Raw genomic sequence first — 26,789 nt, forward strand, 5'->3', positions numbered from 1 at the left:
AGGTTTAGGAAAGGAAGAAGACAGCATCTGGGACTCCCACTGAAATTCCATGAATGACGCAGGAAGATGGAGCGATAAAAGCCTTGTCTGGAGGCACACCAGGTAGCAGGTGATAGACCTGCACCCAAAATCTCAGAGAGTCACTCCCAGTCAAAGTATATAATAATAGGCTAGACAGACAAACGGTCTTACCTGGAATAAGGCAAGTCCCTAGTTGTTACTAAAAAAAAGTAAGATGGGTTTTACATCAGTCACTCTGCTGACTGAAGTTCTCCTGTTTGCTTAAAACTACTCCACCCATTTTCCCTTGCTGGTGCTCTCGCCATGTGGAACTGCTCCCCTGAGTATGTCATGCAAAGCCTGCATATCAAATAACACCAGACATTCCTACACTTGGAAAGCAAAATGTTGATTCCTGGGTGCAACAGAAGGGTTTCCTTGCCCTCCTATGATTCTTAACAGGAAAGCCAGACTAATTATTTTGCTTTTCCCCTTGGGGTCGAGCTGCTTCCACCTAACACCCAGGGAAGAAGGGTCAAACCCTGAGATCAGGGAATCCCAATTCCAGAGCGCCTTGTTAGAACCTTCAGGCATTTTCAACAAGTAACGTACCTTCTCTCCGTGCATCCGCTATCACCTTGGCTGCAGACTTGCTCATCACATGAACTACATAAAGTGGGCAGTTCACTGAGTTTGCTATGGTGATGGCTCTCAGGGTAGCTTCCGCTTCCACTTCTTCAGGGCGAGATAATTCATGTCCCTCTGGACCAGTTATTCCCATGGCTAACATCTTCTTTGCACCCTGCAGGCCAGTCAAAGTGAGACACATGCCAATGTCACCAATAGCAGTGTTAATGACTTCTCAGCAACTTGGTCCAGCTAACAAAATAATTAGAAATATTGGCTCCAAACATTGCAATACAACTAATTTTCTTGCTGTGGAATTTGGAACAAATCTCATTATATCATAGCAAGGAAATTAATAGAATTGTGATGTTTAGAATCCAGCAATTTCACTATACTTCTATACTTAGATCAAGTACATGTGAGATTAATCATGTGGTCTGCCCCCAAGTGCAGGATTTTTCTTTCAGAAGTAGGCAGCACGGCCCCATAATGTAGGGAGTAGAGGGCTGTTAGGCCTTTCCTCCCTGTTAACAATAATAATTCATTTCTATAGTACTGCATATCAGAAGCTCTCTGGGTTGGTCACAACAATTCATAAAAAGTACATTACAAAATACAACATTAAGCTAAAAACATATAACTTTTTTAATTAAAAGAACAACACTAAACAGCTAAAAACAATTTCAGTAAACATTTTTTTAAATAATAGACCTGTTCAAAACAGGTTGATTATTAAATACTCATCATATTCCATTAAATGCCTGGAAGCAGAGAGTAGTCTTAATCTGGTGCCAAAAATATGACAGTGTCAGTTCCAAGCGGGCCTCACTGGGGAGCTTATTCCATAATTGGGGGGCCACCACCAAAAGTCCCTTGGAGGTGACTCTCAGAGGAGAGCCTCAGATGTTGATCATACTGTCCGAAGTGCTGTGGTACTCCTGATCCAGACTGGGCCACCTGCAATTTCTATGGGGAAATAAGTCTCTATTTGCTTCAATGGGAGTCATCCCCTTGCCACCCCCACCATGCAAATTGCATGTGTGGACCTACCAATCTGGACTGTATTGAGGATTAAAGTGCTAAATCCTCTCTATCCCTCATGCTAGAGTCCAGCTTAGTGGACCTGCTCTGGTATTTCTGAAAGAAGAATCCTGTAATCAAGAGCAAACCATATGATGAACATTAATTGTACATAGGAACATATGAAGCTGCCTTATACTGCGTCAGACCCTTGGTCCATCTAGCTCAGTACTGTCAACACTGATTTGATAGTAACCAACGGTTGCATGTGGTTGTTTAGAGCAAGGGCACAACTGACATTGTTCTGTACTTAGATGACGTGTGTGTGTGTGTGTGTGTGTGTGGGGTAAGGGAGTGCAAATTAACCCATTTAGGGAGCAGTGTTGCAAAAAATCAGGACATGTGCTAATGAAGAACAGTAATTATTTGTGCTAATGGTGGATTCATACACCACCTGTGCAGCACATAGCAGGATGAGACACTTGCTGGGGGCGGGTAAATTGGATTGGGACCATGGCATGGGGGAAAATGCTCAAATTATGGGGGGAAATGCAAGGGGTCATTTAATGGAAACCACAAGACCAACTCCTTCTACTTTTATCCAAATCAGGGCCTTTCTTAGACTTCTGGAGGCGAAGGGTAATGTCGCCATGAAGTACCAGATGGCAGTCCTTCTTTGTAGCGGGACCCACCTTCTGGAAAATTCTCCCTCATGTAGTTCAGGAGGAAGAAAACGTGACATCTTTTAAAGGCCTTCTGAAGACACATGTTCACCCAGGCTTTTCCTAGGCCTTAAGTAAATTAATCATGCCACTCCATTTTACTGCTTCTTGATTTTTTTATTGTAGTTGGAAGTGTTTTTAATGCTGTATTTTAATGTTATATTTTAACATTGTATTTTAATACTGTGAAGTGCTGAGAGATTTTATTATATTCAGTGGTGTATAAATACCAGCAATATCTGAGCCAGCCAACTGGGTTATTAATATAAGCTCTATACAGGAGAAATCCCAAAGATGTAGGCCTAACATATGGAAGTGGGAGTAGGGCCTCTTATGCTGGTCCTATGTAGCCATCTTTCCCTAGCTACTCCCCTTCCAACTGCACATCCACCAAAAGTCTGAAGGGGAATCTACACACATTTAGTTGTATGCAAGTCACATAAGGTTCCTAATCGCATGGATGAGGAGCAAGATGGAGGAGCAATAACATCATCCTCAGAGGTCCTCCTCTGGGAGCCCTGCCAAAGGAAGTGAGGTGGGCTGCTACTAAGTAGAGGGGATTTTTCTGCTGTGACACCCCAGTTGTGGAATGAGCTTCTCGGAGAGCATTCCTGGCATCTACATTGTGGCAGCATGGTGTAGTGGCTAGAGTGTTAGACTGGGAGTTGGGAGATCTGGGTTCTAATCCCCACTTGGCCATGGAAGCTCACTGGGTGACTTTGGGCCAGTCACAAACTTTCAACCCAACCCACCACACAGGGTGGTTGTTGTGAGGATAGAAATGGAGAGGAGGAGGAATATGTATGCCGCCTTGAGTTCCTTGGAGGAAAAAAGGCTGGGTATAAATGTAATCAATCAATCAATCAATCCAGTGCCAGGTGAAGACCTTATTTCCCTAGGCATTTCAGCCTTTCAGTTTCTATTGTTTTAAATCTTTGCATCACTGCTAAGGTTTTACTTTTATTTTATGGTTTTAATTGTTGTGAACCACTCAGTGAGAAATGTTATAAATAAATATTTTAAGTGTGTAGGCTTCCTATGTAAAGGTAGGGTGGAGCGGAGCAAGTAGGCAGCAGTGGTGACATTATGGGCGGAGCTGAAGTGCCAGTCTCCACCCCCTCCTCCATACATTTGCTCTAAATGAGGTGGTTAACTTCAAAACAGGGTTCTTCTTTCTAAAAAGTAAATAAAATAACAGGTATCATTGCAATCGATTTGGGGTGTACATGTCACCTTGAAATCAGAAAATTACCTCTGCAATCAAATCTCCATTCTCTGCATGGACTTGAGCAATTGCACCAATGTGTTTGCATTGAGAAAATGCTGAGTGTAATTCAAGATCTCCAACCATATAGACATCTTTATATGCCATAAACATCTTAAAGGAATTGACCCCTTTTTCCTGAGCAAGGATTTTCATGTCTTCTTTGACCTAAAAAAGCAACAAAAATATTAAATGCCTGCAACACTCAAATCCTCCCTTGATTCTCTGCTTAGCGCTGAAAATTAAAAGAAATGCAACATATCTTGATATATATTTAAAGATGACAATTGTTCCTATATCACCATGATTCATATAACCAGATCTGCTCAGTCAAAATTTTCCAGATCCTCATAGCAACAACATGTTGTTAAAAACAAACAAGCAAACACACACAGATTATCTAATCCTGTTCTGGCTACTAATACATTTAAATCTATTTGGTTAGATATATCTTGATAAGAGATTTTAATGTCCACAACATATTTTTTTTGTAGAAGGAAAATCTGCTCTAGGATTACCAAGGTAATTATTAAGCATTTGCATACAATGATAAAGTTTTTCCAAAGTGTGTTTCAGAGAACCCTAAAATTCCTTGCAAATCTATCAGGGGTTTCCAAACATGAAGATCAGTAATGGCAGGAAAGTTTCCCTGAAAGACAAGTTGCTACCACTACTAGACTTGGCTTGCAATGCACACTCGCAGGATAGAGTTGGTGTGTCCTAGATCAGTGGTCTTCAACTGGTGGGCTGCGCTGAGTCATGGCAAAGCTGTTGTTGCCATGTTAGGCAATTGTAAAATTGTGAAAGTGGGTCACATAGAATCATACAATAATAGAGCTGGAAGGGGCCTATAAGGCCATTGAGTCCAAACCCCAGCTCAATGCAGGAATAGGTTTCAAGTCGGAAGTCTGAGGTGGGTCTCGAGTCTGGACCATTTGAAGACCACTGTTCTAGATCATAATCTCAGCTCAAACTGTAGCTAGGGATTTTGAAGGATTTCATTTGATCCACATTTTAAAGTAAACTCGTGTGCTTTGCACTTCCTGCACAAATGCCCAGATCAGAGAGCAGCTTCACTTTTTGCACTTCTCCAAAAGTTGCAAGACACTCATTTCAAAAACGCACCAAAATATGTACAAAATGCATATTCTAGGTTAAGATGGATATAAAAATGCGTATTTGAGGGGGAAATGCATGCAAAAATGCTGTAAGGGTAGAATGCGTAGAAAAATATGCACTTTGTGAAAATATATATTTAAAACTAAGGCACATTTTGGAGATTTTTTAAAATCACAGATTAGTACAGAAACGAGACAGAACGGACTTACAAATGAATGTGATGCAAAAGTGACACAAACTAGAAACAGAATCATCCACCCATCGTTACCGTAGAGCCCAATTAGCCTGGCCAATGTGCCCCCTCGCCCCTTAACATCATTGGAGCATGTGTGACTTAGAACATTTCCCAAAATCCTCTACAATGTACTGGGGTTTCTCAATAAACAAATTGACACGGAAAGGCTTTTGCTAAAAGTAGAAAGTTTGAAAACCACTGCTATTTTATTTTATAATTTATAATTATTTTATAATTTTTGTGAACCGCCCAGAGAGCTTCAGCTATTGGGTGGTATAAAAATGTAATAAATAAATAAATAAATAAAATATGAGTTAGTGAAAACATTATCCTATGCTGGTAAACAAACAGAGCCAAAAACGAAATAATTATGACTTTTTTCTGAAACAATAATTTGCTGTAAATATTTTCATTCAGTGTAATTCTTCTAAATTTCTTTTGCCCTGAATTCTTCTGCCTGATTAGCCGAATAATTATATGTCATGCTTTCTATGTACTATACAGAGATTTTTAGTTGATTGGCAGACTAGGGGCCTTGCTAGGAGGCGGGGCCAAGGCGCGCTACCGTTGGCGTGGCTCCCCCAGGCTTCCACACGTCGGACGCGCAGGGACGTCGCGTCCCTGCGGCGTCCGCCATTTTTTTTTTTTTTTTTTTTGCTTAAAGGGGCCGGGTGTGGCCCGAAGACACCGGAGACGGTGGTTTTTTTTTGGGGGGGGGGTTGTACGGGGGGGGGCGAAGGATGGCAGGGTGGGTGGCAAGGGGGCAGGGCGGGTGCGATCGCGCCACGCGCCGCCCGAGCAAGCAGCCGAGCGGCGCTTGCCCGGGCAATGCCTGGCATGGGGCGGCATTGCCCGGCCAAGCACCGCTCGGCTGCTTGCTCAGGCGGCGCGCGGCGTGATCGCACCCGCCCTGCCCCCTTGCCACCCACCCTGCCATCCTTCGCCCTCCCCTCTCTTCCCCCCCCCCGGGCCGATGGGCACAGCGCTCGTATGAGCGCTGTGCCAGGCAGGTCCGCGGCTTTTCGCGGCTCCTCGCGAGTAAGCGAGGAGCCGTAAAAAGCCGCGGAAGTCCCTAGACGTTCCCCAGCTCCGGCCTGAGGCTGAGGCGCCATTCGCTTATGGCGCGTTGGAGGAGGCCTCAGCGCGGCCTGCCGCCGGATTCCCCTGTGTGTCATCTGGACGCACAGCAGGGAAACCGGGTCAGAAGGCGCGCTAAGGCCTCGTCTAGTAACGCCCTAGCAGAACTTCCCAAGACATTCCCAGTGGTGTAATGATACACTTCAAAGTGAAGTTGCTCATCATGGCAGTCCAAAATTGCAGGCAGCTAATCGCTTTCCTTCTTGGACGTGATTGGTAGCATTACACAGACGGCCATGTGTTTTGAAACTGAGTTGACTTCACTGTGACAGCGCCATCGCGTGGCGTAATTACAGCACAACACTGAGATTACACAGTGGAAGATGGTAGTTTCCCAGATATTCCCACATTTGTTGTTGTTTATTCGTTCAGTCGTTTCCAACTCTTCGTGACTTCATGGACCAGCCCTCGCCAGAGCTTTCTGTCGGCTGTCGCCACCCCCAGCTCCCCCAAGGTCAAGTCTGTCACCTCCAGAATATCATCCATCCATCTTGCCCTTGGTCGGCCCCTCTTCCTTTTGCCTTCCACTTTCCCTAGCATCAGCCTCTTCTCCAGGGTATCCTGTCTTCTCGTTATGTGGCCAAAGTACTTCAGTTTTGCCTTTAATACCATTCCCTCAAGTGAGCAGTCTGGCTTTATTTCCTGGAGTATGGACAAACCCACAAATACACCAGATATCATAGAATTGTGGAGGTGGAATGGATCACAAGGATCATCTAGTCCAATTCTCTACATTGTGCAGGAAAACCAATTAAACTATCCATGAGAGGTGGCTGTCCAGCCTCTTCTTAAAGCCTCTAGAGTTGGAGAACCCACAACCACCATAGGTAGACTGGTCCACTGGTGTACAGAGCTTACTGCCAGGATGTTTTTCCTTATGTTTAATCAAAGTCTAGGTAGCTGTAACTTATACCCATTATTTCAGGTCCTAATTTCTGTGGCAATGGGAAATAGTTCTAGGGGATAGCATGGGAGGGGCCCTGGATGTTGATGACGTCATGAAATGAACCTGCAAACTTCCATGAGTGGCTAATCATGAGTGTGCTATAAATCGCTCGTTTAGAGAAGCTCTTCATTGCCCATTCAAGACCATCCCAAAATACTTTGCGTTACATCAGAGACAGCTCATAACAATACATTGTTGTTGAGGAAATCTATTTCCCCCACTAGCTGATGCAACGATTGCAATTAAGCTCAGAAGGAACAGGGGCTCTGAACAGAGCGGGTAGATGACATTAGCGTCCCTGCTAATAAAAGCAAGTGTTGGCTGCATCCAGGTGAGCCCAGGCACCACTCACCACTGGACAGTCATCAGGAGATAGAAGATATTTATTTCAAATGTTGTAACAAAGAATAACATGTCATGACATGAAATAATGATGGTAGAGGATATGAGTGTTATTTTACCAGGTTACTAATTTTTGGAATTGTCTGTGTTCTTTTTTATTATGAAAATTATTAGCTACTGCAGTATTGTTTAATTGTATTAAATACAATTTAAATAATATTAATTAAAATGGATTGGGCCTCTGGCTATTCTAGTGCACCCTTGGAGGGCTTTACTTCTACACTGCAGGTTTGGCTATGCCACCGCCAGACCCATGGTCCACGCTACTCCTGTCTGGAAACTCCACACACCGTGCTTACTGCACGTTGGACACTCTTGAAGGAGCAAATGTGCTAGTGGCATTCAGTTTACAATACCTTGTCACTCCACCATGTGACTGCCACATGCAAAGCATAATCACAGCAGACTTTGGGATCTGCCCAGCTTCTCCATGTCTCATAGGCTTCAAGAAGAGAACATCCTTTCTGAGGGATTGCAAAGTCAATTATCATTGTAGTGCCTCCTGCTATGGCAGCCTAAAAGAAAAGAAATAATCATTTAGCTATGAAAGAAAGATTCCGAGGATCTCCAATGTACCTTACAGGCTTTTATTATATATCAAAGGTCCAAATACAAAATAATATTTATTCTTATTTCTGAGTTCTGTTCACAATATTTTACACTATGAGATTGTTTTTATTTTTTTCCAAAAAGAAAAAAAATCCAAAATCCGTATCACCATAATACCTTTATTAGGCCAATTCAAATACTGCACAAGCTTTCAAGTTATGATCAGGCAAGGTAGTAAAATAAAGCAAATAGCAAATGTAGACTCCATGCCTTGAACATCAGCTATATTTTCTCCCCCCACTCCTTTTTGTGTGTGCAATTTTACCAACTTGTCTGATGAAGAAAGCCTGCACAGTATTTTGCAATCTCTGAGTTGGCTGAATAAAGGCATTATAGTGGTTTTGTGAACGTTGAGAATTTTCTTTGGATCTTTTTCTTTTGGCCAACATGGCTACCTTCCTTTTCATGGACTGTATTTTATGCATTATGTAACAACTCCAAGCATAACTGCTCCAACTGCATCCATTATGATAAATAAGATAGAGTAATGACTATCTCAAATTAGTGTAGGGGGTGGTAAAGAATAATTCTCTTATTTTAGCTTTCAAACGTGGGCTCACTGATTACTGAAAGCTCTGAGACTGGCTAAGTGTTTCTTTTCAGAGAGGCAAGAAATATTCTTTTCAGAGAGGCAAGAAATAAGCTCTCCAGGCCTTTAAAATACAAAGGATCTTTTGGGAATGTTACTGTAACTGTAGGAGCTACTGACATGGGCCTAGGGATCAAATTTTGTAGAGACTGAGCACTGAGAAGCAAATTAATGTGTGCTCTGCCCTCTGGGGATTCCGGGATCTGTATTGATCCTGCTGTGCAACTAGTATTGTGTGTGGTTTTCATGCTGTCACTTCCCAATCAATGCAGCTGCAAACAAATCGATTTTACAGTACAGACATCGCCTTAGTGGCAGCAAACTGGAATAAGTGCCTGCTCAGCTGAAGTACCTTCCAAAGGCGTCCTGTGCATGAAACAATATTAAACATAGGAAGCTGCCATACCCTTGGTCTATCTAGCCCAGTGTTGTTAAGACTAAGGCCATAGCTAGGTGGGGCAAAATCCAGGGGTGATCCCCGGGAACGTCCCTGTGTGTCCACATGATGCACAGAGGATGCTGGGATCAGGGAGGGATGATTCCACCCTTGCCCCGGGATCTCTCCCTCCCCTTTAGCCCCGTTTTTTCTGCGGTCTCGGGCACAGCTCTGTACTGTAAAATCGATTTGTTTGCAACTGCATTGATTGGGAAGCGACAGCATGAAAACCACACACAATACTAGATGCACAGCAGGATCAATACAGATCCCGGAATCCCCAGAGGGCAGAGCACACATTAATTTGCTTCTTAGTGCTCAGTCTCTACAAAATTTGATTCCTTCCTAGGCCCATGTCAGTAGCTCCTACAGTTACAGTAAGATTCCCAAAAGATCCTTTGTATTTTAAAGGCACTGCTGCCCCTTTAATAATAATAAGGAAATGTCAAGTGCAACACCTCTGCTTCTGATGTCATCGTGCATCGCGTGTAAACAGAGGAGGGATCTCGTGATAAACACATCACGAGATCTTCCCTCCTCCATTGTGGGCTAACCGGTAGGTCTAGCTAAGGCCTATCTGGCAATGGCTCTCCAGAGTTTCAGGCAGGAGTTCAATCCTTCCAGATTCGATCCCTGGAGATGCCAGGGATAGAACCTGGGACCTTCTGCAAGCCAAGCTCATGCTCTACTGCTAGTCTAAGCCTCCTTCGCGATGAAACCAGGAAGATCTCTAGGTGTATATATGAGTGCACACAGGTTAGAGGCTCTGTGCTGCACCAAATATCTGGATTGGGAAAGTCTGCAGCATTTATGGATTGCTGAGCCTCACCAACCAGATGGTCTTTCAGAATGGGAAGAAGGGAGCCAGAAGCACCTTAGGCACACAATTAAAGCAAGAACCATTTCCCCCAGTGCTTGCTGAGCTGGAAAAATAAATCTGTATATCAGCAGAACAACAATGGAGGTGGAAGTGATGACTTTGAAATATGGCACCTGCAATACAGAAGAGCTTTGCAATAGAATCCAAAGCCCCACGCGATGCTGAGGGATCCATTTGAAATGACTTGAAATATATTTCTCCCAAGGCAGGATAACAGTGTAAACTAAAGAGCGGAGGCAGTGTAACCTGCAGGTGACCTGAAAATTACTGAGGGCAGGGAAAGCTAGACTGCATGATAAGGAAGGCTAGAAAGCATGTTAAGGGATGAAGAAAAGTCAGGGGCAAAGCAAATGAGATGCAATTGCAGATGAGGCTCAGTGTTAATGAGTGCAGAGCAATGCACACTAATGAAATGGTCTGTTGGTTTCTTAATGGTCCATATCCTTTAGTGAAAAGCCACTGTGTTGATGCTGAGGCCCTTTCTATACCTAAGGATTATCCCAGGGAAACGGAGGGATCGTCCCTGCCTGCTCCCGGGATCCCGTGTGTCATTTGGATGCACAGGGATGATCCGGGGGGGTGGGGGGAGGTAGGTGTAGAAACAGTCTGAGTAACCACTGAATTCTGATCAAACTAGATAAAATCCTAAAAGGAAAGAGGTGAAAATGAAGAAACCCAAAAAACTGAAATCCAGATACTGATAAGACAGAGACTGACACATTTAAAACTATCTTTTTAAGCATTTCAGCTGCTGCCTTCATCAGTAATAAAACTGTTAACGGTGCAATCCTATGCACATTTAGATAGAAAAAATCCTACGACTCCCATGTAGGGGGAAGCAATGCCCAACAGCCCACATTCCCTATCCAGCCTTTCAGTTAGGAATAGGAGCGAAAGCATGACAGGTGGGGCAGCCAAAAAATACAGATCTGTCTATTGGTCCTCCTTTGCTCCCAGTTTGGAGTAAAGAGTGTAAGCAGTAGTTTAGGGATGAGGTTGCTCTTTCCTAGTACTGTTCTTGCTAGTCCTCCCCACCTTTTTTTGGGGGGGGGCAGTTGCAATTTTTCTGCAATACTTTGTGGATTCAAAGTAATATTCTTAAATGAGCATAGTCCAAGGGCTGCTGGATGTTTAGTCAGCATAGCTTTGTGGGCCATGTTTATCAGTCTTGATGCACCTTTTCATACTGATTTGCTTTTGCTTTACAGTGAGATTTTACTTACCAAAATCCAGTCTTTTGATGTCACGCAATCAAATACAAAAATGGTTTGTAAGCATTTTAAAGGAAACATGCAAGGGGATATCTACCCTTTTCCTGCCCTTATGCCCCACCACATCTTATTTTAAAAAATATCTGGGAACAGAGATAGACCACACTTTTAATTATTAGACTAAAAGCAAACTTTAAATTCACTGCTGCAATAGGTATGATATGAAGTTGACCTCTCTGATCCTCCCTAGTGATTAACTCTGACTTTTTAATGATTTCCTAGGGTGACACTTTACATCATATTACGCTTGGTATTGCATGGTCAACACTCATGGAGAAATGGCCAAGAATTACTGATCTACCACTTTGAGCAGAAAATTAGCTATTTTAAAGACTACTAAACTGATTTTACCAGATTAGTAGACCTTATTTCTTCTTTTTACAGCTGTAAATAATATTATTGACTCTTCAAATAACCTTTTCATGAACTGAAATTAATAGATCAACACAGAGAACACTAGACCTTGGTTCCTCCATAAACTGATAAAAATCCCTCTTGCAAAACCTCATCTGCTGGATGAAAGCTAACCTATTTGCAAACTTATTGTAACAAACTTTTTCTAAATTTGAACAGTTTCAAAGCAGAGCTTTTTTTGCAAGACCTTTGCTCCTTGATCAGCAAGCTATGCATAATCCAGTGCAGAGTTAGGCATGCTTAGGCCGCTGATTTCAAAGCCAGACAGATGTCGTATCCAGTAGCCACCAGTTATAAAAAGCCACTAATATTAATTTACGCTAGCGTCTTGAAGACACCAGTGCCTACTAAGGTAGAATTTTTAGCAATTAGCTACACAAAAATGTAGTGATATGGTAATGTTGTAAGATTAGAAATCTGGAGAGGAGAGGGTTACTGGAGCCAGATGTACTTCGAGTGATTGCTGTTTTACCTGAAAGAGGAATACCTCTCCCCACCCCAACTAAGGATGGTGTAATCTAGGTGTCTGGGTGTAACCAGAATAGACTGGCATTTCAGTTAGAGTCAGAGAGATTGGACTTTGGACTTTGCAAGCTAACAACATTGGGGTGGGGCAGGGAGTATCTCTGGTACTGTCTTTTGGAGTCCTTAAGCTGCACCTCCAATTATGATCAATCTACATATTTGTAAACAAAAACACATACATAAGACTCAAATGACATCCTTCCAAAGGAAACCAAATCTGGGTAAGCTTTCTGTCCTTGGAACTTCTAACCACTTGGAGAAGTGGGGTGAGCAGAAGGGTAAACTCATTGGCAAAGCTATAATGGAATCTACCTTGGCATTTCTGGCATCAAAGGTAGGCATGGTGGGGCACCTGGCCAAGGGTGGACACCCCAGCACAACCCCTCTGACAAGATCGTGTGGAATTCCTCTTCCTCACGGCAATTTGCCTGTTCACATGCCTCTCACACTGGCCCAGACAACAGCAGTAGTGATAAGGAGGAGCAGATGCCAGTGCCTACTTACTCACCAGGTCTCTGCTTGCCAAACAGGCAAGTGGTAGCAATGATGAGAAAGAGGATGAAGAACACTAGCAGTTGGTGACAATGTGGTGAGAAAGTGGACTCATAGAGGAAGGGCATCCATTGAGGGTGTCATGACCAAAGACCTTGGTCGCCCTGTATGATGACCTATGTCGGGAGAAAGACAGGAGAGGGAGTGTGACTCTGATGATTCTCCTTGACCTCTCAGTGGTTTTCGATACCATTGCCCATGGTATCCTTCTGGGACGACTCGCTGAGCTGGGAGTGGGACGTACTGCTCTGCAGAGGTTCCGCTCTTATTTGGCGGGTCGGATACAGAAGATGGTGCTTGGGGAACATTACTCAGCCCCGTGGACTCTCAAGTATGGGGTCCCGCAGGGGCCGGTTTTGTCCCCCATGTTGTTTAACATTTACATGAAGCCGCTGGGTGCGGTCATCCAGAGCTTTGGAGTGTGCTGTCATCAGTATGCTGACGACACGCAGCTCTATTTCTCCTTTTCATCTTCAGCAGGAGAGGCTGTGGATGTGTTGAACTGGTGCCTGGCTGCGACAATGGACTGGATGAGGGCTAATAAACTGAGACTCACTCCAGACAAGACTGAGATGCTGTTAGTAGGTGATTCCGCTGACAGGATGGGGGGTGTTCTACCGGTTCTGGATGGGATTGCACTCACCCTGAAGGAGCAGGTTCGCAGCTTGGGGGTTCTTTTAGACTCATCATTGTCACTTGAGCCTCAGGTGACCTCAGTGGCACGGAGTGCCTTCTACAAACTCCGGTTGGTGGCCCAGCTATGCCCCTATCTAGACAAGGATAACCTGGCTTCAGTTGTCCATGCTCTGGTAACCTCCAAGTTAGATTACTGCAATGCGCTCTACATAGGGCTGCCTTTGAAGACGGTTCGGAAGCTGCAGCTTATGCAAAATGCAGCAGCCAGATTGATTTCGGGAACCAGAAGGTTTGACCATATAACACCTGCTCTGGTCCGCTTGCACTGGCTGCCTGTATGTTTCCGAGCCCAATTCAAGGTGCTGGTTTTGACCTATAAAGCCTTACATGGCTTGGGACCACAATACCTGACGGAACGCCTCTCCCGACGTGAATATACCCGGTCACTACGTTCAACATCTAAGGTCCTCCTCTGGGTGCCTACTCCGAGAGAGGCTCGGAGTGTGGCAACGAGGGATAGGGCCTTTTCGGTGGTGGCCCCCAGACTATGGAATGATCTTCCTGATGAGGCTCGCCTGGCACCAACGCTATCTTTCCGGCGCCAGGTTAAGACTTTCCTCTTTGCCCAGGCATATGGCAGCACATCTTAATCACCCACATGTTTAGTTTTTTTTAACGGTTTTTAATGCTTTATGTGTGTATGTTCTGTGTTTTAGAGTTTTAAATTTTGTATACTTGTTTTTATCTCAATTTTAGAATTTCTGTAAACCGCCCAGAGAGCCCTGGCTATGGGAGCAGTATATAAATGCAACAAATAAATAAATAAATAAATACCTGGAGCCAGCACTGTATCTTGGTTTTCTTGGTTTCACTTTAATCACAGGTCAAGTTATGAAGTTCAAAGTGAAAATGCCATTGTTCCAGGAAACAACTGACCCTGATTGCTTTGCAGCACCTTTGAACTGATTTGCATTTATGTAAATGATATATTTGTGTATAATGCAATCACACCATTAGATATTCCACAGTGTATTGTTATATGATTAATAATTATCATTGTGTGATTTTAGGGGTTAAAACTGCAACACTGTACACTATGAAATACATTATGACATGATTGCACAGTGTGTAAAGATATAATTTAGATGAACACAAATCAATGGATAGCGGACTTGATACTTTGTGTAACTTCTGTCAAATACTGGCTGACCTTGGAATAGGATTGTTAGCTGGCTAATCTTTTACTAGCTTTGCTAGTTGTAGGGTGTTTTTTGGTTGGTTTTTAAAAAAGAGAGTCAAATCCTATTTATTTTTAAATGGGCTGTTCCCTTAAAATAAAGGTTAGTAACCTTATCCCAGAATGACCTAAATGTCAAAGAATGATTTCCCAATGCTCAAGAAGATATTAGACCTGTTCAGCCAACATGTGATGGCGGGTCTACTCTCAGCCCTCTGTGATCAATCGTAATACTGAAGGGAACAGCCCTCTTCACACCAGCATACAGATGTTTGCTCCTTATGGTCCATCTAGCTCAGTATCATCTACATCGACTGGCAGAAGTTCTTCAGGGTTCCAGACAGGGTGGATTTGATTTAAATCACTGCTCAGAAAGACTCAATTTAATCATGTGACTCCCCCTCCCCCCCAAAAAGTGCACACTTCCTCGCGATATTTTACACAACTCAGTTACCAAAGACTCATTCTTGCTGGTATAATCTTAATATTTACAACCAGATGAAGGTTTCATTTTTAGAATAGCAGCTTTTTAGATTAGTTTTGCAGTTATATCAAAAATCACTGATTTGGTTAGACTATTAGAAACACATCATAGATAGATAATTATGAAATTATTGCGAGGTGTACTATCTCCAGTTTAATGGTTAATCATTCATATTTGGACAACTTTTCTGCTGTACTTTATTGGAAGGAGAAAAATAATCTTACAGAAACCTCTAGAAGAGCATGACACTGTGAATGGATTAATGGAATTCATTTACCAAAAAATTTAAACAGCCTCATGCTACATAATTAAAAACTAATTCTTATTTCATGACCTTTGGACTATAATGTATCTTAAGCAGAAAACTATCTTTAGATAGATTTTTCCTCAAAAAGAACTTTATTTAAAAAATTCAATTTAAATTTAAAAAATCCGATTTAAATTTAAAAAAAGAACTGATTTATTTTTTTAAAATCATTGATTTTTATCCACCCTGGATTCAGACAAAAGTCTTTCCCAGCTCTACCTGGGCCAGAGCTATACTAAGCAGGATATGACACTTTGAAAACATTTGGAAAACTGTATATGGTGTGTGTCCTAGGCCCCAACAGTTGTCACTACTGTTATAAACTGTTTTAAAGCAACAGTGTAGATCCTGCCCTGTACATGCCAGAGATTGAACAAAGCACATTTTGCATGCAAAACAAGTGCTCTGCTTAACTGTGCCGTTTCCCCAGGGACAACAGCAAGACTAAGGCCTAATCTACACCAAGCATGATATTGCACTATGGAAGCAGTATGAAAGTGGTATATAAAAAGCAGGAGCCACAGAGAGTAGGATATAGCACTATAAAAGTGGTATATGGTGTGTGTCATTGGGCCCCATCAGTTGTCAGTGCACTTCAATACCACTGTAAAGCAGTAGTGTGGCTCCTGCCTCTTATATACCACTTTCATAGTGCAATATCCTGCTTGGTGTAGATTAGTCCTAGGTATGGAAGGGCACCTGCTAATGGCCCACACCCCATTAGGGAGACACTGATAAGAAACTCCTGGACTTAAATGACATGCAAAGGCAATTCAAGCTCTTGTGGCAAAACAAAGACTATATAGCACCCTGTAATCCACCTATGCAATTCATTATCAGACTGTTTCACAAGCAGAGGGCCGGTGCATTGCTTAGGTCAGACCCATGGAAGGAAATGAGTGGGAACCTTTTTCCTTGCTAATCTTCCACTACCATTACGTTCCCGACCCTTGGATACTGGGACTTGCAGAGCTGGCCTGAGGCATTTTGCTGCAGAGCATGATCCAAGAGGTGCACTCCAGGAACTCCTGCAATCATGAATAATCCTACTTTTCCACCCCAGAATCCTCAACTCTTCAATGAACTTTACCCAGGGATGCACATTTCAGGTTGCACGTTCCTTCACCTCCATAGAAAACATTCCTGCCCCAAGTGACAGCTTGCACTGCTCAGCCAATTGTGCCAACTACTGCCGGATGATGTGTTGACAGCTACTTGTTTACAATCTTAAAGGGGGATTAGATGTAATCCCGTGGTCTATCAATGGCTTGTAGCCATGATCAGAAGCAGTATAACTCTAAATACTAGTCGCTGAGGAGAATCAATGGGAGAGGGTTATTGCTTTCACAACATGGCTCTGGGCTTCCAGGAGACATTTGGTTTGTTACTGTGAAAAACTGGATGTTAGACTAGGGGCATGTCTACACCTCCTGGCGATCCAAGAGGGAGGGGGGAGGATCTTGCGATATGCTGATCGCAAGATCACCCCCTGCATTCACACGTGGTGCGCAATGTCCAGGGAGGATGGAGGATGTCGTGCCCACCATTTTTTAAAAAAAAAATACAGGACCTGGAGAGCACCTATGCTCCAGTGCAAAAGTACGTTGTTGTTTTTTAAAAATCCCTGACTCTGCTCCCTCCCCACCCCCAATGGGCCTGGAGCACTTGAAGAGCTCCATGCCTGGTTCCTCGTATTTACTTGCGTGGAGCCGGGACAAAACCAGGACAGCCGCCCACACCTCCTGCGGTCTTGGGACGATCCTGAGATCATGAGAAAAACTGAGAAAAAAGGGTATGGCAATATCCCGGGGAAATGGAGGGATCATTCCTCCCTGCTCCCGGGATCCCCTGTGCATCATGTGGATGGGGACAATCCCCGGGATATCGCCGGGTGTAGACATGCCCTAGGAGAAGTCTGATCCATCAGGTCTTTTTGGATGTGCTTATGCCATCATGCAGAGGAAAAGGTATGGAGATGGGAGAACTGGATTGTCCATGTGCATTTGAAGTAGATCTCCTGTACAGAAGTCTACTTCATACCATTTTCCTAAATATTGTACAAAATCTTTTGCAGATTTTCAACAAAATCAATATACGAAATTTAGTTTAGCTTGTTTAAGTAAAGGATGAAAACTTACATAAAGCAGAACTGAATATTTCAGTTCTTGATTCTCTCTCTCTCTCTCTCTCTCTCTCTCTCTCTCTCTCTCTCTCTCTCTCTCACACACACACACACACACACACACACACACACACAGAGTGTAGCCGTTACAGAGATCTTGCGAGATCGCCCACATGGCCACGTGAGATCCCCTGAGATCTTTGTTATGCCTACACTTTCCAACATGCCTACAGTTGCTGGGAACTGCAGATATGCTGGGAGTTGTGTCAGCCTAAGTTATGTTTTAAATTATATATAAAAAGGTTAAACTGCAAAAATTATGGATTTAAGATTTGTTTGTTTTACTTTGTACACGAAGACCTATCAGCATTGAAAATTTCAAGCTTCTACCTCATCAGGAAGTGGGTAAACATTTCCAGACATACAAACCCACACACATACTTTCAATGTTATAGGTAGAGATTATTTCCTGACAGCATCTTGATGCCCTTAACAGCTGCCTGAGGACACAGAAACTGAATAGGTGGTTTAAAGCTGCAGCTGTTCAATTCCTGTCCATCATGCAGCCATTAGAAGGGGATCTCTGACTCTTTGGAATTGGCCCATGGCCTGCCCTCCATGCCCTCTGATGCCAAGCTTCCATTGCAGGGGTGTTAAATCTCTTTCAGCCTGAGGGCCTGACTGTCTTTCAGAGAAACTCACAGGGACCATATTCCAGTAATAAACAAAGCCTCACTCAGAGAGGTTCTTCCTCAGAATGAGAACATTGCTTGTGTCATGGCAACACAGTCAATCTCCAGGATCACCTCTCCACTATAAGAACATAAGAAGTGCTATGTTGGATCAGACCGAGGGTCCTTCTAGTCCAACACTCTGTTCACAGTGGCCAACCAGCTGTCAAACAGGGACCAACAAAGCAGGACATGGTGCAACAGCACCCTTCCACCCATGTTCCCCAGCAATTGGTGCATATAGGCTTACTGCCTCAGATACTGGAGGTAGCACATAGCCATCAGGGTTAGTAGCCCTTGATAGCCTTCTCCTGCAGGAAGGAACCCTCAGAGTGAGGCATTTGGGTTGGGTGGGCACTGTGGAGAGCCATGCTGAGCTGCCTGCCAATGACCTACTAAAAAAACGGCACAGGGCAGCCATGTGGCAACTGCTCCAGAGAGCCGCAATGGCTGCTTTCCTGGTGCAGCATTTGCTATAGCAGGGGAGTGATCAGCTGGGTTCTACAGGGCAGCTACTCATTCTATGCCCCACTTTGATGCACCACCTTTCAAGATTTGCCATTGAGGAGGGGAGAGATTCACCCTGTCTCATGGGAAGGCTGGCTATTCCCTTTGCTGAAGGTGTAATGTTAGGTTGTAGTGAGTCTTCATCATTTAGTAATTATATCCCATTGTAATTGGGGCCTTGTCGGCAATTAAATTGCATTGAGTGGCAGCCTTGAGGTGGTGGTGAAATGCATTATATTTGTAATCAATAAAACGTAGTTGTAACTTTTCACTTATATGGACTGGATTTCTATTCCTAAGTACATCATCTTTTGAACTCTGGTGAACCCTTACGCTGACCAGTGTCAGGGCTGGGGTAGAGAGAAAGTATTGGACACTTTCAGGAAGTGATGACCAACATGTTCCGGACCAGCTTTCAATTAGGAATTTGTGGGGTGGGGGGGCAGAAAAAGCTGCAGCTGTTTAATTCCTGTCCATCACGCAGTAATTAGAAGGGAGTGCCTGTCAGTAACAAAAATAAAATGCAACACTAAACTGGATAACGGTTTTTAAAATATTAGAATAAGGATGGGGACCTGCCAGCCCACAGTCCCCAGGGCGTGCCCTCCTTGCCCTCTGGTGCCAACCTTCCATTGCAGGGGTGTTGGAATCTCTTTCAGAAAAGCTCTTGGGAGCTGTGATGAGCAGGGCTGAAGTCAAAGGGGGAAATTCCAAAAGCACCAGCATATTTTAGCTTAAAGCTAGGAACAAAGCCTTAGTAATGGCATTTCAGCCTTTTAGGATGGGGGGACGGGACACAAAGCTGGGAAACAACCAAATGATTGATGGTTGGGAAAATAGGGTATGGCCCTCTGGGAACGCCAAAATGCCAGATTGGGACTCCAGGAAGGCCAATTTTGGACTTTGTGTCTGAGGTTTTGCAGCCCTGTTCCACTGGCACCAAATGGATTTGTTTAAAGCCTAACTGATGAATAGGGGGATTGGGTAGTGGTGCACAGCAGGTGAGGCAAGGGTTAACCACTGGCTCCCCAACTGAAAAACCCCCAACTCACCTGCACAGACCAGTTAAGGGAGCAACTGCTATGTGGGGATGGGAGGTTTAACTCTCCCCGCCCTGACTCTACAAGCTGCCATCCCATTGAAAATAGAAGTTTAACAATATCAGTTAAACTTAGGCGGAAGAAAAAAGAAGAGTTTATATTGGTGCCAATAGAGCCTCCGCCCCCCACCAAGCATTATTGCCACACTAGGGGGTGAGGTGGGGGATGTTTATTAGGGAGGAGAGTGAAATGGAGAAGAGGAGAGACAAAAAGACACATAAGGAGAGAAAGGGAATCTTGATAATCCGTTTAACATAGCTCAAGGTTTGTGCCAAGCTAAAATGGATTGTCCAAGCAGGCTACATTAGCTTTCTTAGGCAGTTATTGGTGCGCTGCATGCACAGAATTTCATCACTGAAGCACTGCAAGCAACGTATGAGCAATTTACCCAAGAGATTGTATGAGCCATTTCTGGAAGCTTTGAGGTTATGGATTATAACTCAAAACTTGAAAAAAAAACAAACCATTTTTGTCAGTAGAGTACTTGTCTTCAGGGAACAAAACATTGTAGGGAACCATATTGCTCCATTCGGGGGGAAAAATCCAAAAGTAACAGTAGAATGTTACCTGCTTTATAACAAACATCACAAAGTACTCAGCTGGCTTGGAATTTTCTTCAATGCTGGATATTATGTTGTTGCTGGACATGGGAAAAATGCCGTTTGCAGGATCTGAAGTGTTTTGCAACCTAATGTGCAGTTGGTGTGTTAAATATTAACACAGTTTTATGTGTTACCATTTAACATGCCAACAATGAATTAAAGAATTAGCAAGATATGTTTCATTGGACTTGGTCAATAGTTGTTAAATCATGCAGCCTTTCCTAACCTGATGCCCACCAGATGTGTTGGACTACAGTTCCCATCACCCAAATCAGCAGGACATTAGCTGTGCTGCTGGGGATGATGGGTGTTGTACTCCAACAAATCTGGAATACACCAGGTTGTTGAAAGCTGAATTATGGGAAGATGTGTGTCATGTCTTACAAATGCATGAGAACTGATCTTTCAGAATGTTGGCATTGCAACACATCTCAGTTATTTGTAATGTAGATGAGGAACAGAAAGCTTGGGTTAGAAGACAAGCATTGGCTGCTCAAAGGAAGATATTAAGTGGATAAATGAGACCAAAGCCAAGTGACATAGGTGGATGTTATCATTTCGCAGTTGTCCCTGCTGTGCCACTGGAGGCCAAACTACATGCTACACTAATCGTGTAACTGAGGTTTGTCTTTTGTTTACATCTAGTGTAAGCACACATGGCCATGATTTAGATTAGGATCACCATGCTCTGAGAAGGGAGGACTAAACCTTTGTCCCCACAGTTTGCTTCCTGAAATTTTCATTCCCTACATCCTGCCCCTGCAGGGTCGCATGTGAAAGTCTCCATTTGGCATCAATGGAGGGTTCCCCCTGCCACGACACAGGCTCTGAACACCAGACCTTACCACTACCACCACTTCTTATGGGGCGACACAGGCTCTGAACACCAGACCCGGCTGAGGCTACTCCCTGCTCAAGCCAAGCACCACCGCTTGATACGCCTGAGGCAAGGGATAAAGCCCACCTTTCTCCAAACTATGTGGAGAAAGGGGTTTAAAATGGAGAAGGATTTTAATATATATAATAATGCGCTGTGAGTTATATCTGCTTAGGTGAATAATTGTCAGAGTGGGTGTTAAATGTGTAAACTTAAGATGATAAATGCCAAACAGACACGTGGGATTTTTGTGGTAGTTTAAAAACAAAACAAAATTTATTTTTAAAAGTTCATAAGCTTTGTTTCAAATAACAACATTTAAAAACCTTTTTGAAACCTTTCATACAATCCGGTCACTCTCACATTCGCGCTTTCCTTTTTCTCACACAATCACTCTTGAACTTTCTTTATTATCAGTATTGATTAATATACTTCCACTACGTGCACACCACACCCTAAAGACACCACTCTCTTCATTGACCCTCATATTTCCCAGAACTTAAGTACCATAAACACAGAGAGCACTACAGACTCTTAGAGTACCTAACAAGTCTCCCTGAAAAGGTTCTCTCCAAAAGAACCTCTGAAAAGAACAAGAACAAGAACTCACAATCCCCTCAGTCATTCCCTTATATATCACTCCTCCCCCCTCCCAAGACATTCTAACTCCGCCCACTCAGGCCAACATTCTAAAAACCACAGACTTACAAACTGCAGACATACCTTTGGGAACTGACTTGTGGGGTGTAACGCCACACACACCCCTCTTGTTTCCTCATCCACCCAGTGCCCCACAGTAGGAAGTTTTAATCCTCCTCCTAGAACATGGTGGACTCAATCAAAATTGGGGTTATGAATGAATAATTGGTGGTAGTGATTGCTCCAGGGGCTCCCTTGGCTTTGTTCACTCCTCCCGGCCATGCACACAAAAGAGAAACGAAGAGCAAGCAGGTAGAGCTATCCAGAGGGAGAGGGCAGGTAAGCAACTGGTAAGAGTAGCAGTTGCTGCTTGCAATTGGGAGGGAAAATGAATACCTGCCTGGCTTTTCTCTATCTTTGGACAGTGAGAATCGTGCCTTAGAGATTGCAGCCATAGGCCAGCAACCAAGAGGGTGAGACAGCTGCTCCTGGCACTTATACCCTTTCTCTTTGGCAGACACAGAGAGAGAGGCAGAGATGATGACCATGGGCCAAATCTTCCTTACTACGAGGACAGGGAAGAAGAAAGTGGGGAGAGGCAGCAGTTCCTTCTTTCTGCTTGCACTCTCTCTCTGGGCAGCCCTCCCTGGGCCCAATCCTACCTTCTCTGTTGTCAAAGAAGGACAGAGAATGGCATGTAGTAGCCAGAGCCACTGCTTCCTGGGCAGCACTATGAGCCCAATCTTTACTTCCTCACCCCCTAGAGCGAATGGTGGGGTGGGGTGGGGTAAGCAGATGAGAAACTGCTGACATTAGTGGCTGCTCCTCACTTTTTTACTTCTAACTAAAGGCCCCACTTACTCTGGAATTCAATTCCCGGTCGCCCTCTCTCCGGCACCGCCATCACCTTCGGGGAGGCTGGGGCTCACTTGGCCCAGTCCCTAATGCCACTCTGCCCAGATGGAGAGGGCCTGCAAGGCGCAGCCGCGGCCACCTCGCTCTCTCTGGGCCCAATTCATTCTTGCTCTGCCACCCAGACCTAATCTACACCGAGCAGAATATTGCACTATGAAAGAGGTATATAAAAAGCAGGAGCCACACTGCTGCTTTATAGCGGTTTTGAAGTGCATTGACAACTGCTGGGGCCCATTGACACATACCATATACTGCTTTCATACCGCTACATCCTGCTTGGTGTGGCTCCTGCCTTTTATATACTGCTTTCATAGTGCAGTATCCTGCTTGGTGTAGATTAGGCTTCAGACAGCGAGAGAGCGACTGAGTGAGCGCTCAGAGGCAGGGACAGCCACTTCGGCTTCTTGCTCACCTGAGGCCCCTCTTGCAGTCAGCTCTGTAGGCCCAACGCTTGCTGCCACTGCTGCAGATACATGAGGGAAAGGGCAAGCGAGGCAACAAAATGTATGCTGCCATTTGTGTGTGTGTGTGTGTTATTTTTGAGAGAGAGCATTTGCCTGTTTCATAAAATTCCATTTTTATTACGTTTTTATAGCGCCACGTAGCAGAAGCTCTCTGGGCAGTTCACAAACCATTTCGCAAGACCATAAGGAGGCTGCCTCTCCCCCACTCCCGCCTTTGTGCCTGCGTGCATTTTCCAGGAATTGGCGGGAGTTTGGGCAGTAGTTCTTTGGAAACACCACTTTGGAAACAAGCCGCCGCCGCCGCCTAAACTGGATGGGAGAGAGAAGTATTGCTATTGTTTTGCACGGTCCTGAAGTAGGAAGGTCCGCCCTCCGAAGCACCCCACCTCTCAGCAGCAGCACCCACGGTTGGTCATCTCTCCGTGCCAGCGGACCTTCCGAAGGTGCTGGGTCCCGGCAGCGGTGGAGGGAGGGAGGGAGGGGAACAGCCCCAAAGACCCCACAGAGTTACCTTAGTGCCTTGATAGAAGTCATCTTTGGACTGCGTCCCCATGAAAGGGAACTGCATGTGTGTGTGAGTATCAATCCCTCCGGGCAGAACCAACAGGTTGGAGGCGTCGATCACCTGGACCGCGGCGAGGGATGAGGGCTGGAGATGCGGCCCCACCGCTTGCACGACCCCATCCTCTACGTACACATCGGCCACTTGCGAGAAGTCATCGTTGACCACTCGCCCACCTCTGATCAAAATCTTCTGCATGGCGGCCGCTTTCTCCCTCACCTCAACCCTAAAAGTTTCTGGAAACCCAGGCTGAGTTTTCGGCACCGCGGTGTCAGCACTTTTAAGGCTCCCTCCCAGTCACGTGTAACATTGCCTACTGGAAGCGGCGAGTTCAAGCGGTTAACCATTTCCACCCACCCCCCCGCTGGCTTTTTTTTTTAAGTGACTCCATAACCCATCCCATCCTTCTGAAATCAGCTGCTTTTCCACTCTGGTAGTATCTTTCCTGCGACATGGGCTGTATTATTATTCCAATAGGAGTTTGGGGAAGAATACAATACCTGGAAAGTAAATTACCTTCTCAGCAGTACAGTAGCATTCCTATTTTCTCTCTGAATAGCTCCCCAAACATAACTTATGTTTACGTATAGGAAATCCATAGCTTTTTTTGCTAATAGTATCTTGTCTACGGGCAAGGTACTATTTGGTGTCTACGGGCTTTCATTGCATTGAGCTGGAAAGCAGTCTGGGTGCAGTATATTTTACACAGAGCAAGCATTTGATCTGTACCTACTGAGCAATCACCTTCTCTTGAGTGAAACCTATTGGGTTAAAAACAACACTCACATAAAAGGTTGAATTTATCATGGTTCGGAAGAATAGCATTAGTAAAAATGAAAATATTACCAAAAATCAATTTTATTTTTAGAATGTTACCAATAAGTATATCAGAAACAGAGATAAAAAGTTGGCAAAATATTATAAATAATTATAGTAATGGGGATAGGAAAGCGAGAATAAACAAAAATAGATGGTAGTTAGCACAAAAGAAAGAAGGATTGGGACTCCCAAATATAAAATTATATTATGTAGCCAATAGGTTAAGACATGTAGCAGAAGGCATGATAGAGTAGGAGATTTGCGTTGGATGGAGGATAAAACAAGAATGGAAAAAGATTGGAATTTGGAAAATATATTTTTTAAAGAAGGCAATAAAAAATGGGGGAAGAAATAGGAAACCCTCTTTTAAGGTTTCACTGGGAAATATGGTGAATGTATAAAAAGGAGTTACTCTCGAGTATATCTCCATTAACACCTGTGATAATGTTAAGGAATTTCCCAGGAAATTTAAAGGATAGCTTGAGTAAAATTTTAATAGAGGAAAATAGAATGAGATTAAAAAATTGGTTAAGCGAGATGAACACTTGTGAAAAATTTGAAGAGGTGTTAAAGGGGAAGAACTTAACCTGGTTAAATTATTGGCAATTGGAACAATGGACGAAGAAATGGTTAAGAGATAATGGTGAATGCAGACAATTGACACAATTTGAGGAGCTGATTGTAAAAAAAGAAAAGGAAAAGGGAGAAAATAAAGGGATAAAAGGTTTAACGAGTGGAATATATAGAATATTAGTTGGGAAGGGGGAGATAGAGAATATGGGAAAGATGGTTTGGGAAACAAATTTGATGGTACAGATAGGGCAACAGAGTTGGGAGGGAATATGGAGACAAAGAGTGTTGAGAAATATGTCGGTGAGAATTAAAGAAAATTATTATAAAATTATATGGAGGTGGTATCTAACCCTAGTGAGATTAAATAAAATAAATAAGCTGTATTCAGTAAATTGTTGGAGAGGTTGAGGGGAAAAAGGAACGTATTTACATATGTGGTGGGAATGCGAATATGTGCAAAAATTGTGGAAAATGGTGTTTAATGAGATAAAAGAAATTGTTGGAATGGAGATTGAAGAGACACCTAGTGTGGCATTACTATCATTATATGGAGATTTAAAGTGTAATAAGGAAATTAAAGAATTGATAACAAATTTGCTGACAGCAGCGAGATTAATTATATCTAGGAACTGGAAGGTCCAAGGAGATTATCGTATTGAAGAATGGTATAAGGAAATTTGGGATATTGCCATTAATGATAAATTGACATGTAATATAAAAGTAAGAAGAGGCATAACAAATACGAATGAATTTGAGGGAATTTGGAAACAGTTCCTGGTATATGTGTTCTCTAAGGGAAGTGGAAAACCACCACCAGAAGAAGTAATGAGATTTTGGAAGCAGGAATAGATCCCAAAGGGTGAAGGGGAGCAATTGTATTGTATTGTATTGTTTGATTATGAATATTGAAAATTACAAATGTTAACAGTTGAGCAAATTTATGTAATATTTTTTCTTTCTTTTTGATTGATTGTGTTAATGTGAAGTTGATGTATTTTAATTTGAGTTAATAAAAAACTTAAAAAAACAACACTCATATGCTATTTGCTGCTGACAGTCATTTGAAATAGTATTTAATTGAAACATTTTTTTATTTAAAATTGTTTATACTTAATATGTTTTAATATATTTATATTGTTTTTATACTCTAAGCCGTCCTGGGAAAACTACGGCCTTGACAGGTGGCTAAGAAATGGTTTGGTTAAATCCATACATACTTTTCTTTAGGCTGTGACTTACCACATTCTGAGCCATGAAAATTTATCCAATTCATTCATTTATTTATTTATTGCATTTTTATACCGCCCAATAGCCGGTAGAAGTGCTCATTTTGTTTCTAGTGCCTTCCCAGCTGTAAGCTTAGCTATCATCGCATCCCACATCAGCAAGTCAGTGTAGTAACTAATAGTGAGCTGGGAAAGCATAAGTTCAAATCTTCATTCCTTAGCCACAAAGTCTCAATGTGA

General features: G+C 43.3%; 1 protein-coding gene across 1 annotated transcript in view; it reads right to left on the reverse strand.

The window, feature by feature from the left end:
• Nucleotides 1-24,282, reverse strand: part of DPYS (dihydropyrimidinase) — a 67,205-nt gene extending 42,923 nt beyond the window's left edge. Inside the window, exons 1-4 of the mRNA XM_063131032.1 lie at nucleotides 23,881-24,282; nucleotides 7,829-7,987; nucleotides 3,622-3,801; nucleotides 613-802 (exon numbers count right to left, since the gene is read on the reverse strand). Of these exons, the coding sequence (XP_062987102.1) occupies nucleotides 613-802; nucleotides 3,622-3,801; nucleotides 7,829-7,987; nucleotides 23,881-24,129 (778 nt within the window). The 5' untranslated portion in view covers nucleotides 24,130-24,282. The remainder of the gene's footprint in view (nucleotides 1-612; nucleotides 803-3,621; nucleotides 3,802-7,828; nucleotides 7,988-23,880) is intronic.
• Nucleotides 24,283-26,789: the final 2,507 nt, after the last annotated feature.

Source organism: Elgaria multicarinata, chromosome 7 (genome assembly GCF_023053635.1).
Source record: "Elgaria multicarinata webbii isolate HBS135686 ecotype San Diego chromosome 7, rElgMul1.1.pri, whole genome shotgun sequence".
NCBI classification, from domain to species: Eukaryota; Metazoa; Chordata; class Lepidosauria; order Squamata; family Anguidae; genus Elgaria; species Elgaria multicarinata.